The sequence below is a fragment of the Colobus angolensis genome, unplaced genomic scaffold (genome assembly GCF_000951035.1).
Source record: "Colobus angolensis palliatus isolate OR3802 unplaced genomic scaffold, Cang.pa_1.0 Scaffold4, whole genome shotgun sequence".
NCBI lineage: Eukaryota > Metazoa > Chordata > Mammalia > Primates > Cercopithecidae > Colobus > Colobus angolensis.
Genome location: NW_012117376.1, coordinates 7,892,513 through 7,904,041, shown reverse-complemented (window position 1 = coordinate 7,904,041; position 11,529 = coordinate 7,892,513). Strand labels below are relative to the sequence as shown.

General features: G+C 43.3%; 2 protein-coding genes across 2 annotated transcripts in view; one reads left to right on the top strand and one right to left on the bottom strand.

The window, feature by feature from the left end:
• RBBP4 (retinoblastoma binding protein 4) overlaps positions 1-9,031 on the top strand; it is a 40,498-nt gene extending 31,467 nt beyond the window's left edge. The window contains exons 12-13 of the mRNA XM_011955410.1: positions 2,222-5,240; positions 5,523-9,031. Of these exons, the coding sequence (XP_011810800.1) occupies positions 2,222-2,287 (66 nt within the window). The 3' untranslated portion in view covers positions 2,288-5,240; positions 5,523-9,031. The remainder of the gene's footprint in view (positions 1-2,221; positions 5,241-5,522) is intronic.
• The window catches only part of SYNC (syncoilin, intermediate filament protein), a 19,881-nt gene continuing 11,022 nt past the window's right edge, over positions 2,671-11,529 (bottom strand). Inside the window, exons 3-5 of the mRNA XM_011955411.1 lie at positions 7,114-7,238; positions 6,872-6,948; positions 2,671-4,431 (exon numbers count right to left, since the gene is read on the bottom strand). Coding sequence (XP_011810801.1) covers positions 4,421-4,431; positions 6,872-6,948; positions 7,114-7,238 — 213 coding nt within the window. The 3' untranslated portion in view covers positions 2,671-4,420. The remainder of the gene's footprint in view (positions 4,432-6,871; positions 6,949-7,113; positions 7,239-11,529) is intronic.

Below are 11,529 nucleotides of genomic sequence, written 5' to 3'. Positions count from 1 at the left end.
GAGTTTGCAGTGAGCTGAGATCCGGCCACTGCACTCCAGCCTGGGCAACAGAGCGAGACTCCGTCTCAAAAAAAAAAAAAGAAAAAAAAAAGACATGAGTAAAGATCTCTGTGACATGAATAAGTTTAAGGAAAAGTGCTATGCCTTGATATGCGTATGCAAACATCTCCATAAACCTTTTTAGTGCATAAAGAGCAGCATTGCCGCTTGCACGCCCCACCTTCAGCCCCAAGGCGGTTTTCTCCTTTCTCAGTAAACAGAACATACAATTGGGTTTTACACCATGATGTTCCATTTCCCAGGGACAGGCAGGAGACAGATGCTTTTCTCTATCTGAACTGCCAAGAGGCCTTCTTTCCTCTTATACTAGTCCTCCTCAGCACAGACCCTTCACAGGTGTCAGGCTGGGGACGATCAGGTCTTTCCCTTCCCACAAGGCCATATTTCAGACTATCACATGGGGAAAAACCTTGGACAATACCTAGGTTTCCTAGGCAAAGGTCCCTGCGACCTTTGGCAGTGTACGTGTACCTGGGTACTTGAGATTAAGAGAGTGGTGATGACTTTTCTCAACCATAATGCCTTCAGGCACTTGTTTAACAAAGCACACCCTGCACAGCCCAAAATCCTTTAAACCTTGAGTCTCCACAGCACATGTCTCTTGCAAGGACAAGGTTGGGGGTAGGGTCACAGATCAACAGCATCTCAAATACAGAACAACATGGCGCCTCTTATGTCTGCTTCTTTCTATATAGACACAGTAACAGTCTGATCTCTCTTTTGCCCCACACTCATAGTCCCCCAGCCCTAGGCAGCCAAGAAGCTGTGGATTTGCCTGTTTTGTAAACCTTTTTTTTAGACGAAGTCTCACCCCCAGGCTGCAGTGCAGTGATCTCGGCTCACTGCAACCTCCTCCTCCTGGGTTCAACAATTCTCCTGCCTTATGCCTTAGCCTCCCAGATAGCTGGGATTACAGGCACCTGTCACTATGCCCGGCTAATTTTTATATTTTTAGTAGAGACAGAGGTTTCACCATTTTGACCAGGCTGGTCTTGAACTCCTGACCTCAGGTGATATGCCCGCCTTGACCTCCCAAAGTGCTGGGATTACAGGCGTGAGCCACCACACCTGGCCTGGACACCTTATATAAATAAAATCATAAACTGACTTTTTTTTTTTTTTCTTGGCACACAGTCCCACTTTGCCACCCAGGCTGGAGTGCAGTGGTGCAATCTTGGCTCACTACAACCACCACCTCCCAGGTTCAATCAGTTCTCGTGCCTCAGCCTCCCAAGTAGCTGGGACCACAGGTGTGCACCCCCCACACCTGGCTGATTTTTGTATTTGTAGTAGAGATGCAGTTTCGCCATGTTGGTCAGGCTGATCTCAAACTCATGACCTCAAGTGATCCATCTGCCTTGGCTTCCTAAGTGCTGGGATTACAGGCATAAGCCACTGCACCTGGCCTCACTGACTTTTTTATTGCCAAATAATATTCCATCATATGGATTGGATATATCATGTATCCATGTCATTAGCTGATGAATATTTGGATTGTTTTTACTTTTGGGCTATTAATAATGTCTGGTTAGGCCAGCCACAGTGGCTCACGCCTGTAATCCTAGAACTTTGGGAGGCCGAGGCAGGCAGATCACCTGAGATCAGGAATTCGAGACCAGTCTGGCCAACATGGTGAAACACCATCTCTACTAAAAATACAAAAATTAGCCAGGCATAGTGGCATGTGCCTGTAATCCTAGCTACTTGGGAGGCTGAGGCAAGAGAATTGCTTGAACCTGGGAGGCGGAGGTTGCAGTGAGCCGAGATGGTGCCGCTGCACTCCAGCCTGGGAGACAGAGCAAGACTCTGTCTCAAAAGGAAAGAAAAATAATAATGCTGGTTGAAGAACTCAAGAATGTTGGCTATCAAGACAAATAGTATCCACACTTCAGTTTTGTGGGAATGTCCTAATCAGGGGCCTGTGGACCAGCTGCCTGTTTTTACTAGAACGTGGTCATGCTCATTAATACTTCATTACCCATTATAGGTTGTCTCCGGATGCTTTCATCCAACAGAGTGAATAGTTATTTAACACAGACTATGTGGCCCAAAAGCTATCAAGTATTTACTGTCTGGTTTCCTGGCTTAATCTGTTGTTGAAACCTTGAGTTTTAGAAGAAGTCTTCATGTTTACTAAATTCTTTTTCTTGTTTTTGGGCAGGCAGAGAACATTTATAATGATGAAGACCCTGAAGGAAGCGTGGATCCAGAAGGACAAGGGTCTTAGATATGTCTTTACTTCTTGTGATTTTAGACTCCCCTTTTTTCTTCTCAACCCTGAGAGTGATTTAACACTGGTTTTGAGACAGACTTTGTTCAGCTATCCCTCTATATAATAGGTACCACCAATAATGCTATCAGCCCAAACAGTGGGTGTTTTCTAAATATTAGTTGGGGGGCTTGATTCAGCAAAGCCACAGACTTAACGTTGAAATTTTCTTCAGGAATTTTCTAGTAACCCAGGTCTAAAGTAGCTACAGAAGGGGGAATATTATGTGTGATTATTTTTCTTCTTATGCTATATATCCCCAAGTTTTTCAGACTCATTTAAGTAAAGGCTAGAGTGAGTAAGGAATAGAGCCAAATGAGGTAGGTGTCTGAGCCATGAAGTATAAATACTGAAAGATGTCACTTTTATTCAGGATATAGGGGAGATTCAAGTCATATAGATTCCTACTCGAAAATCTTGACACCTGACTTTCCAGGATGCACATTTTCATATGTAGACCAGTTTCCTCTTGGTTTCCTCAGTTAAGTCAAAACTACATGTTCCTCTTTCCCCATATATTCATACATTTTTGCTCGTTAGTATATTTCTTGAGCTGTTTTCATGTTGTTTCTTTCCTGTCTGTGAAATGGTGTGTTTTTTGTTGTTGTTGTTTTTTTTAACTTGGGACCACCAAGTTGTAAAGATGTATGTTTTTACCTGACAGTTACACCACAGGCAGACTGTCAAGTTGAGAAGAGTGAATCAATAACTTGTATTTGTTTTAAAAATTAAATTAATCCTTGATAAGAGTTGCTTTTTTTTAGGAGTTAGTCCTTGACCACTAGTTTGATGCCATCTCCATTTTGGGTGACCTGTTTCACCAGCAGGCCTGTTACTCTCCATGACTAACTGTGTAAGTGCTTAAAATGGAATAAATTGCTTTTCTACATAACCCCATGCTGATGGGTTTTATTTAGTATAAAACATCCATCAAACACCAGTCTCTGGCTTCTAGAAGAGTCCTTCAGATGACAGTTGTTTTCCATGGTCTTTGACTATCAAGAGCAGAATTAAATATAATAGTCCCAGAGCTGTAGAAAAGAGCTTTACTCCTTGACAGGGAAAGTGAAAGACATAAAACACTGAATCAGAGGTGGCACAGATTAGTCTTTGATAAGGTAACGTTTCTTTGAAGTCGATCTCTAGAGAACTACATGGACTTTCAAGAGTGTCAAAGGCAGTGTGCTAGAGAGAATTTAAGGCAAAATTTAAATTTGGAAAAGGTTCTTGAACCTTTTCTCAGAGAGAGGTTTTGTCTCCCCAGTATGTTTTTCACTGGGGCCTTTACTTAGAGGTTAGAAATAATAGGCTTTGAAAGCCTCTATCACCAGATGCAATAACCAGATAAAATGCCTGTTTTTTTCCACTTAGTTTTTTGTTGTTGTTTTTTAACTGAGTAGATCATTCTGACCCAAAACCACTTGCATGAGGTAAGATCCTTGGGAAAATCTGAATAGCGTTAACCATTAGATTCAAATCTCGATTGATTTCTTTTCTTCAAGTCTAGTTGTTTTAGAGTATAGTGAAAATTAACTTGACACAATTTTAACAGTAGACAATATGGGTCAGCATATCCTTTAGCAAAAAGTAAACTTTGTAAAAGTATTCATTTAAATTCTAACACTCATGGCACAAAAGAATGGAAATTGTAAATCCATGTAATGGAAATTGGCTATTTTTTTGACCCCACATGTGACCCTCAAAAATGTTTTTGGTTTGGGTCAACACAAGGCAAGATACATTCTTTAAAATACTCCAAGATGCGTCCATACATTCATCCTTTACTCAGTGCATGTGTGAGGGTTGCTGCTGGAAGATAGGAGGCTCATTTTTCCTTTCCGTGGTGTGTTAAGATCAGTATCAACAGCAGATGAAATAGAATCCAGCAAAGAGTTGACTGGTGTTCTGCCTCCAGCGAACTCAACAATCTTTTTAAGCAGGTCAGCCGGTATTTGCAACTTCCACAGGATGAAATGCTTGCCAAGTTCCTGGCACTCTTGTCTGTTTGGAAGAGTACGTCCAAAGGGTACTAGTGATCCTTTGCTAAGAAGTTTTTTGCTGTTTCTGGGTTACAGATTTGGTCATATATTTCTAAACAGCCCCTGTAAGGTTGAAAGAAAAAGAAAAAGTTTGTAACAATGAACTTTCTGAGGTTTAGTTACTGCAGACTTTGTTGAGGAGAGGTTACAGTGTGATTTATGGATGATCAGGGATGACTTTCCCCTAGCAAATATTTGGATGCCTCCTGTTTGTGAAATAGAGTGAATGGTAACCTATGTGATGGTGACGGGAGGGATAAACGTTTTCTCTGGTACGTTAACTTCTCACAGGTATAATTATAATGGCTGAAATTCTTTAGTTTCATTTCTTTGGATTAGTCATTGTCTTTTCCAGATTGTACTTTTAATCTGATCCACACGAAGATAGTTAGCAGATCATTGACTTGAATTGCAACGTTATAATTTCACGAACATTAAGCATATTATCAGTCATGTGGATTCAAACACAGTTTAAGAAAATCCTCAAGGCTGGGTGTGGTGGCTCATGCCTGTAATCCCAGCTGCTTAGCAGGCTGAGGCAGGAGTATTGCTTGAACCCAAGAGACAAGAGTTGCAGTGAGCCAAGATCGTGCCACTACTCCAGCCTGCGCAACATAGCAAGACCCCCCCATCTCTACTAAAAATAAATTTTAAAAAATAATAGTAAGATCCTAGAAAATTAGAAAAACTTGTGGGCCAGGCACAGTGGTTCATGCCAGTCATCCCAGCACTTTGAGAGGCTGAGGCAGGTGGATCATGAGGTCAGGAGTTCAAGACCAGCCTGGCCAAGATGGTGAAACCCCGTCTCTACTAAAAATACAAAAATTAGCCGGCCGTGGTGGCACGCACCTCTAGTCCCAGCTACTCAGGAGGTGGAGGTTATAGTGAGCCGAGACCAAGCCACTGCACTCCATCCAGCCTGGGTGGAGTGAGACTCTGTCTCAAAAAAAAAAAAAAAGAAAAAGAAAGTTACGAGCCGGGCGCGGTGGCTCAAGCCTGTAATCCCAGCACTTTGGGAGGCCGAGACGGGCGGATCACGAGGTCAGGAGTTCAAGACCATCCTGGCTAACACGGTGAAACCCCGTCTCTACTGAAAAATACAAAAAGCTAGCCGGGCAAGGTGGCTGGTGCCTGTAGTCCCAGCTACTCGGGAGGCTGAGGCAGGAGAATGGCGTGAACCCGGGAGGCGGAGCTTGCAGTGAGCTGAGATCCGGCCACTGCACTCCAGCCTGGGTGACAGAGCGAGACTCCGTCTCAAAAAAAAAAAAAAAAAGAAAGAAAGAAAGTTACTTGTGAATTTGATGTAAGTTTAGGAAATGAATAAAATATATAGGCATCTGTATAATATACAACTTGACACGGACTTTTATCCTTAGTTTCTTTCAGGGACTCTAGAACTTTTATGAGAATATACTAGTAAAACATTTGGGCAGGGATCCTGAATAGGTGATTGGTCAGAAAGATGCCTTCAGTTTTGTCAGTGTCTAAAAGTAAGTCTGTGTAGGCCAGGCATGGTGGCTCACACCTATAATCTAGCACTTTAGGAGGCCGAGGCGAGTGCATCACAAGGTCAGGAGATCAAGACCATCTTGGCCAACATGGTGAAACCCCGTCTCTACTATAATACAAAAAACTAGCCAGGCGTGGTGGTGCGTTCCTGTAATCCCAGCTACTTGGGAGGCTGAGGTAGGGGAATCACTTGAACCCGGGAGGCAGAGGTCACGCCACTGAATCCAGCCTGGCAATAGAGCAAGATTCCATCTCAAAAAAAAGGTAAGTCTGTGTAATATGAACATCTCTGCTTCTACCCAAAACCACAGCTTTTGAATATTAAATAAGGAAATTAATGGATAGATATGTTTATTATTTTTGATAGCACAACTGCCTTCTTTGCTATTGTAAGGAAAACTGAGAATAGCAGGTGGGTAGGGTAAGGTGAGGAAACAAGATACCCAAAGCCTAGATGCCACAGAATTCGTGGTGATAATCAGGGCATATTTTGAGTCCTGCTAGAAACTGAAACATTCCAAATGAACTCTGAATGCCTGACCCAGGCATTTTGGAGGTTTGGGTTATCCCCTTGTCATTAGGTACACACTTAAGGGTTTTTTTGTTGTTGTTTTTGGTTTTTGGGTCTTTGTTTTTTGAGATAGAATCTCACTTCTGTTGTCCAGGCTGGAATGCAGTATTGTGATCTTGACTCACTGCAACCTCTGCCTCCCGGTTCAAACGATTCTCCTGCCTTGGCCTCCTGAGTAGCTGGGATTATAGGTGCCCACCACTATGCCAAGTTTTGTTAGTATTTTAGTAGAGACAGGGTTTCACCATTTTGGCCAGGCTGGTCTTGAACTCCTGACCTCATGATCTGCCCACCTCGGCCTCCCAAAGTCCTAAGATTACAGGCATGAGCCACCCCGCCCGGCCTGTTGTTTTTAAGACATTAATTAGTATTGTTAGGAAAGCCGTAACAATGCAACACCACTCTTCTCTCCACAAAGATCACCTTGAGACTGTGTCTCCATTCCACCTGCCTGAGAAGTGGGAGCATCAGCCTGTTCCAGGCTCTTGGGTAGCACAGCCCTTTAAAAAAAGAGAGCCATTTTCCATGTGTTTGTGGATAAGCACAATTTGAAAATCATTTCCCAAATCCTTTTGTTTTTGACTCTGAAGTAAAATTTTCCCTAAGCCCTTCCACCATCCCCTCAGCCAGTGTTAGATGAGATTTGTGTAGCAGCGGAAACTGACTTATAAGTAGAGAGCTCTTCAGCAAGACTGAGCCTTAGCTGTTCCATCTCTTTGTTCTTCTGTTGCTGGACTTGCACCCCACTTCTTAACTGCCTCTGGCGTTCTTCCATTTCCTCCAGCTGTTCCTGCACGAGATGGCCAAGAACATTTCTAATGAGCCAAACAATAAAAACCTGACATTGTCCACTCTTATTTATAAAACACTTTTTTGTTCATTGTTTAATCTTCATAGCAGTATTTATATGTTAGGTTACAAAACAGAGGTTCAAAGAGGTTAGTCTTGGAAAAAAAGTGACAGTGCTTTTGAAAATGGTGACCTAAAAGGAATCTTGTTGTTAACCACAGCTTAATAGACTCCTGGGAGGGTGATGGGGACTTTTTAGTATTACAACCTTAGTGTCATTGAGGAGGATTTTGGTCTAGTTAGTGAACTGAGAGTTTCATATACCTCTCCCTCCATGTGCAAGTTTAAGATAACTGGTAGTTTTTAATAATATACTACTTAAAGTATGGCAACAATTATTAAATATTGGCTAGAATTCTAGGAGAGTTACACAACTAGTGGAAGTCCTGTTTAGAAAATAAATGGCTTAAGGAAAAGTTTTTGTGTCCAAAGCTCCTTAAAGTCAGAGATATTTCTACTTGGTACTTACCTTAACATCATGTGGAAAGTGATGCTTTAGTGAGGGTGTTGGCTATCCTAGTTGTTAATTTCCTGCATCCTTTTTTCTTATTCATTTTTTTTATAGAGACAGGGTCTCACTATGTTGCCCAGGCTGGTCTTGTTCCTGGGCTCAAGCAATCCTCCCGCCTTGGTCTCCCAAAGTGCTGGGATCACAGGTGTGAGCCACTGCACCCAGCGCATCCTTTTTTCATTACACAAAAAGACTGAATTTGTTTAGTTCTAAGTTGGAAGATGAAGATGCTATGCACAGGAGACCCTTGGGAGCCCTCAGATAACTTTCTTATTCTTACAAAACCAGGCTGCGATGCATTCTGTAAATTGTCCCTACCTAGGATATATACCTGAGGAATAAGGTAAGGAAGATGTCAGCAAGTCAGTCCCTGGTTTACCTGCTAGCTGGCATGGATCCTTAAGGAAGCAGGAGGGGGTTGGGAAGAGAGGAACAGGTGAAGTTGGTATCTTTTAAAGGGAGAGTGACTTTACCTCATTTTAAAGAATACTAAGGAGTCCAGTTGGGGTAAATGCTATTATGAAAAGGATCTAGATAATTTGTCCTCTGAGTCATACTTGACATTGTACCTGTGGCACATCAGCCTGCACTGTTTGATACTCTGGCTGAATCTCAGCTTTCACCAACATTGTCAAAGGACCTTTTTTAGTGCCCAGCCATGCCTAAGAGTGTGTCGTCTAAAGAGGGAAGCATCTGCATACTGCTGTCTGATTTCTCAGTCCTCACTACATACCAGACCTGTTGGTAAGGCACAAAAGTGCCTGCTTGGAAAAGCAGTCTGCACCACCAGTGATAAACTGTGACAGAGTGCAGCAGCCTCAATGAAATGAAGAAAGGATCGCTACAGTGGCATTAAGGATGGTCTCTCTTAATCCTGTGTTAACCATTAGATTAACTTTCCAGTCAACTCACAATCCTTCAAAGGCTTTCCACTTTATTTAGTGGCATTCAGACCCCCTCTAGTTTGACCCCTACCTCCAACTTGAACCTCTGTTACTCTTCCATATGAACATTTTCCTCTAGCCCTGGACTACTAGTACCGAAGCCACCAGTCACGGATGACTCATCTGAAATATGACTAGTCTCAATTGAGATGTGATGTAAGTGTAAAATACACAGCCGATTTCTAAGACAGCACACAAAGAATGTAAAATACGTCAATATTTGATAACTGATTACATGTTGAAATATGTGTTGGGTTAAATAAAATGCATTGAAGTTAATTTCACCTCTTTCTTTTTTTTAATAGAGCTACCAGAACATTTAAAATGACATCTGTGGCTTGCAGTGATAGCACTACTCTAACCTGACCAACTCACATCTCTGTGCCTGTGTTCCTGCCGCTTCTTTCACCTAGACAGCCAGTCCTTTGTTTTCTGCCACCTTCTAACCCACATACTGACTTCTCAAGGGCCAGTACATGTCTGTCTACAGTTGCCCCAGCACTTGCATTGACAGCATTCCCACTTTTAATTTTCTACATAGGCCAAAGACAGAAAGGATACATTCCCCAACTCAGAGGGGAAACTGCTACAGCAATAGTATGAAGTAACAGGTGCTGTGAAAACAGGAGGGTTACCTGTCGGGAAACTTCAGGAAGAAGGGAAACGGGTTTAAAGGATGAGTAAGAGTTAAAGGGGAAGAAGACGTCTAGTCAATGTATAGTCATGGAATTGTGGGAAAGTGGCTTACTAGTTCATTCCTTGCAACCCTATGGATATGGGAGTATTACTAATCTCATGTTTCATGTGAGGGTGCTGAGCCACAGAGCTTAAGTAATTTGTCCAAAGTTTCCAACTTAGTGATAGAGCTAGGATTTGCTGTTGGCTTAGAGCTCATACTCGAGGTAATAGGCTTTTTAGTAGTCCTCAGACTTCTCTGTGCAACCCCAAAAGATGGCCAAATTGTAGTGCCCTTGGTACTTTTCAGTTCGAGAATAACTCACTTTTGCCTTGTTTATATATTGGCATTCTGCGTACAATTCTCTGGGGGAGAAGGTCCATAGCTTTAGAGAAAACTTTAGTTTTGGAAACCACTGGTCTAAAGAATACATAAAACTGGCCACACATGGTGGCTCATGCCTGTAATCCCAGCATTTTGGGAGGCCGAGGCAGGTGGATCACCTGAGGTCAGGAGTTCGAGACCAGCCTGGTCAAGACGGTGAAACTCAGTCTCTACTAAAAACACAAAAAATAAGCCAGGCATGGTGGTGGGTGCCTGTAATCCCAGCTATTAGGGAGGCTGAGGTAGGAGAATCACTTGAACCTGGGAGCCAGAGGTTGCAGTGAGCTGAGATCACGCCATTGCACTCCAGCCTGGGGGACAAGAGCAAGACTTCATCTCCAGAAAAAAACCAAAACTGTTTAATAGGCTAGGCGTGGTGGTTCACGCCTGTAATCCCAACACTTTGGGAGAGGCAGATCATGAGGTCAAGAGATCAAAACCATCCCGGCCAACGTGGTGAAACCCCGTCTCTACTAAAAATACAAAAATTAGCTGGGCGTGGTGTTGCGCGCCTGTAGTCCCAACTGCTCGGGAGGCTGAGGCAGGAGAATTGCTTGAACCCAGGAGGCGGAGGTTACAGTGAGCTGAGATCACGCCACTGCACTCCAGCCTGGAGACAGAGTGAGGCTCCGTCTCAAAAAAAAATGTTTAGTCCCAGCTGGATCTAGTTGTTACGTTCCTTATGATTCCACCACAGTAAGCTCACTTCCCAAAACATGTCTTTTTGTGTTTCCATGCTTTTGTATGAGCTGTTCCCTCTGTTTGGAAGACCTCTCCCTTACCTGCCCAGTGAATAATTATTATTATTATTTTTTTTTAGATGGAGTCTTCCTCTGTTGCTCAGGCTGGAGTGCACTGGCACCATCTCGGCTCACTGCAACCTCCAGCTCCCGGGTTCAAGCGATTCTCCTGTCTCAGCCTACCGAGTAGCTGGGACTACAGGCAGCCTAATTTTTGTATTTTTAGTAGAGACGGGGTTTCACTATATTGGTCAGGTTGGTCTTGAACTCCTGACCTCAGGTGATCCGCCTGCCTTGGCCTCCCAAAGTGCTGGGATTACAGGTGTGAGCCACTGCGCCTGGCATGAATTCATTCTTAAGGCATCTTGCAGAGCCTGAGTATGGACTCAAGCTAGATTGTTCAGGAGTTACATCCTCGCTCCATCACTCTCAAGCTGCCTAACCCTGGGCAAATCACTGCTCTGCCTTACCTCTGTCTTCTCATTTTTCAAATGCCTTACACCTAATCATAGAGATGTAAGGACTAAAGGAATTATTTTGTGTAAAGAACTTCAAGTACATACTAGCTATTGTTGATCTATGAAATGTCCCCTCGTTTGCCCAGGTTGGGGTAGTCAGGGCTGTTTTCATTAGGACAGTGCCTTATCACTACAGCTGTTATAGTGCTTATAACATTGAAATATGTTTAATTGATTCCAAGACTGTCACATTTTAACATCTCAGATCAGGATGCATGTTAAAATCAACAGGGCTGGCCGGGCGCGGTGGCTCACTTAATCCCAGCACTTTGGGAGGCCGAGACGGGCGGATCATGACGTCAGGAGATCCAGACCATCCTGGCTAACACAGTGAAACCCCGTCCCTACTAAAAAACACACACACATGCCGGGCGCAGTGGCTCAAGCCTGTAATCCCAGCACTTTGGGAGGCCGAGACGGGTGGATCACGAGGTCAGGCAATCGAGACCATCCTGGCTA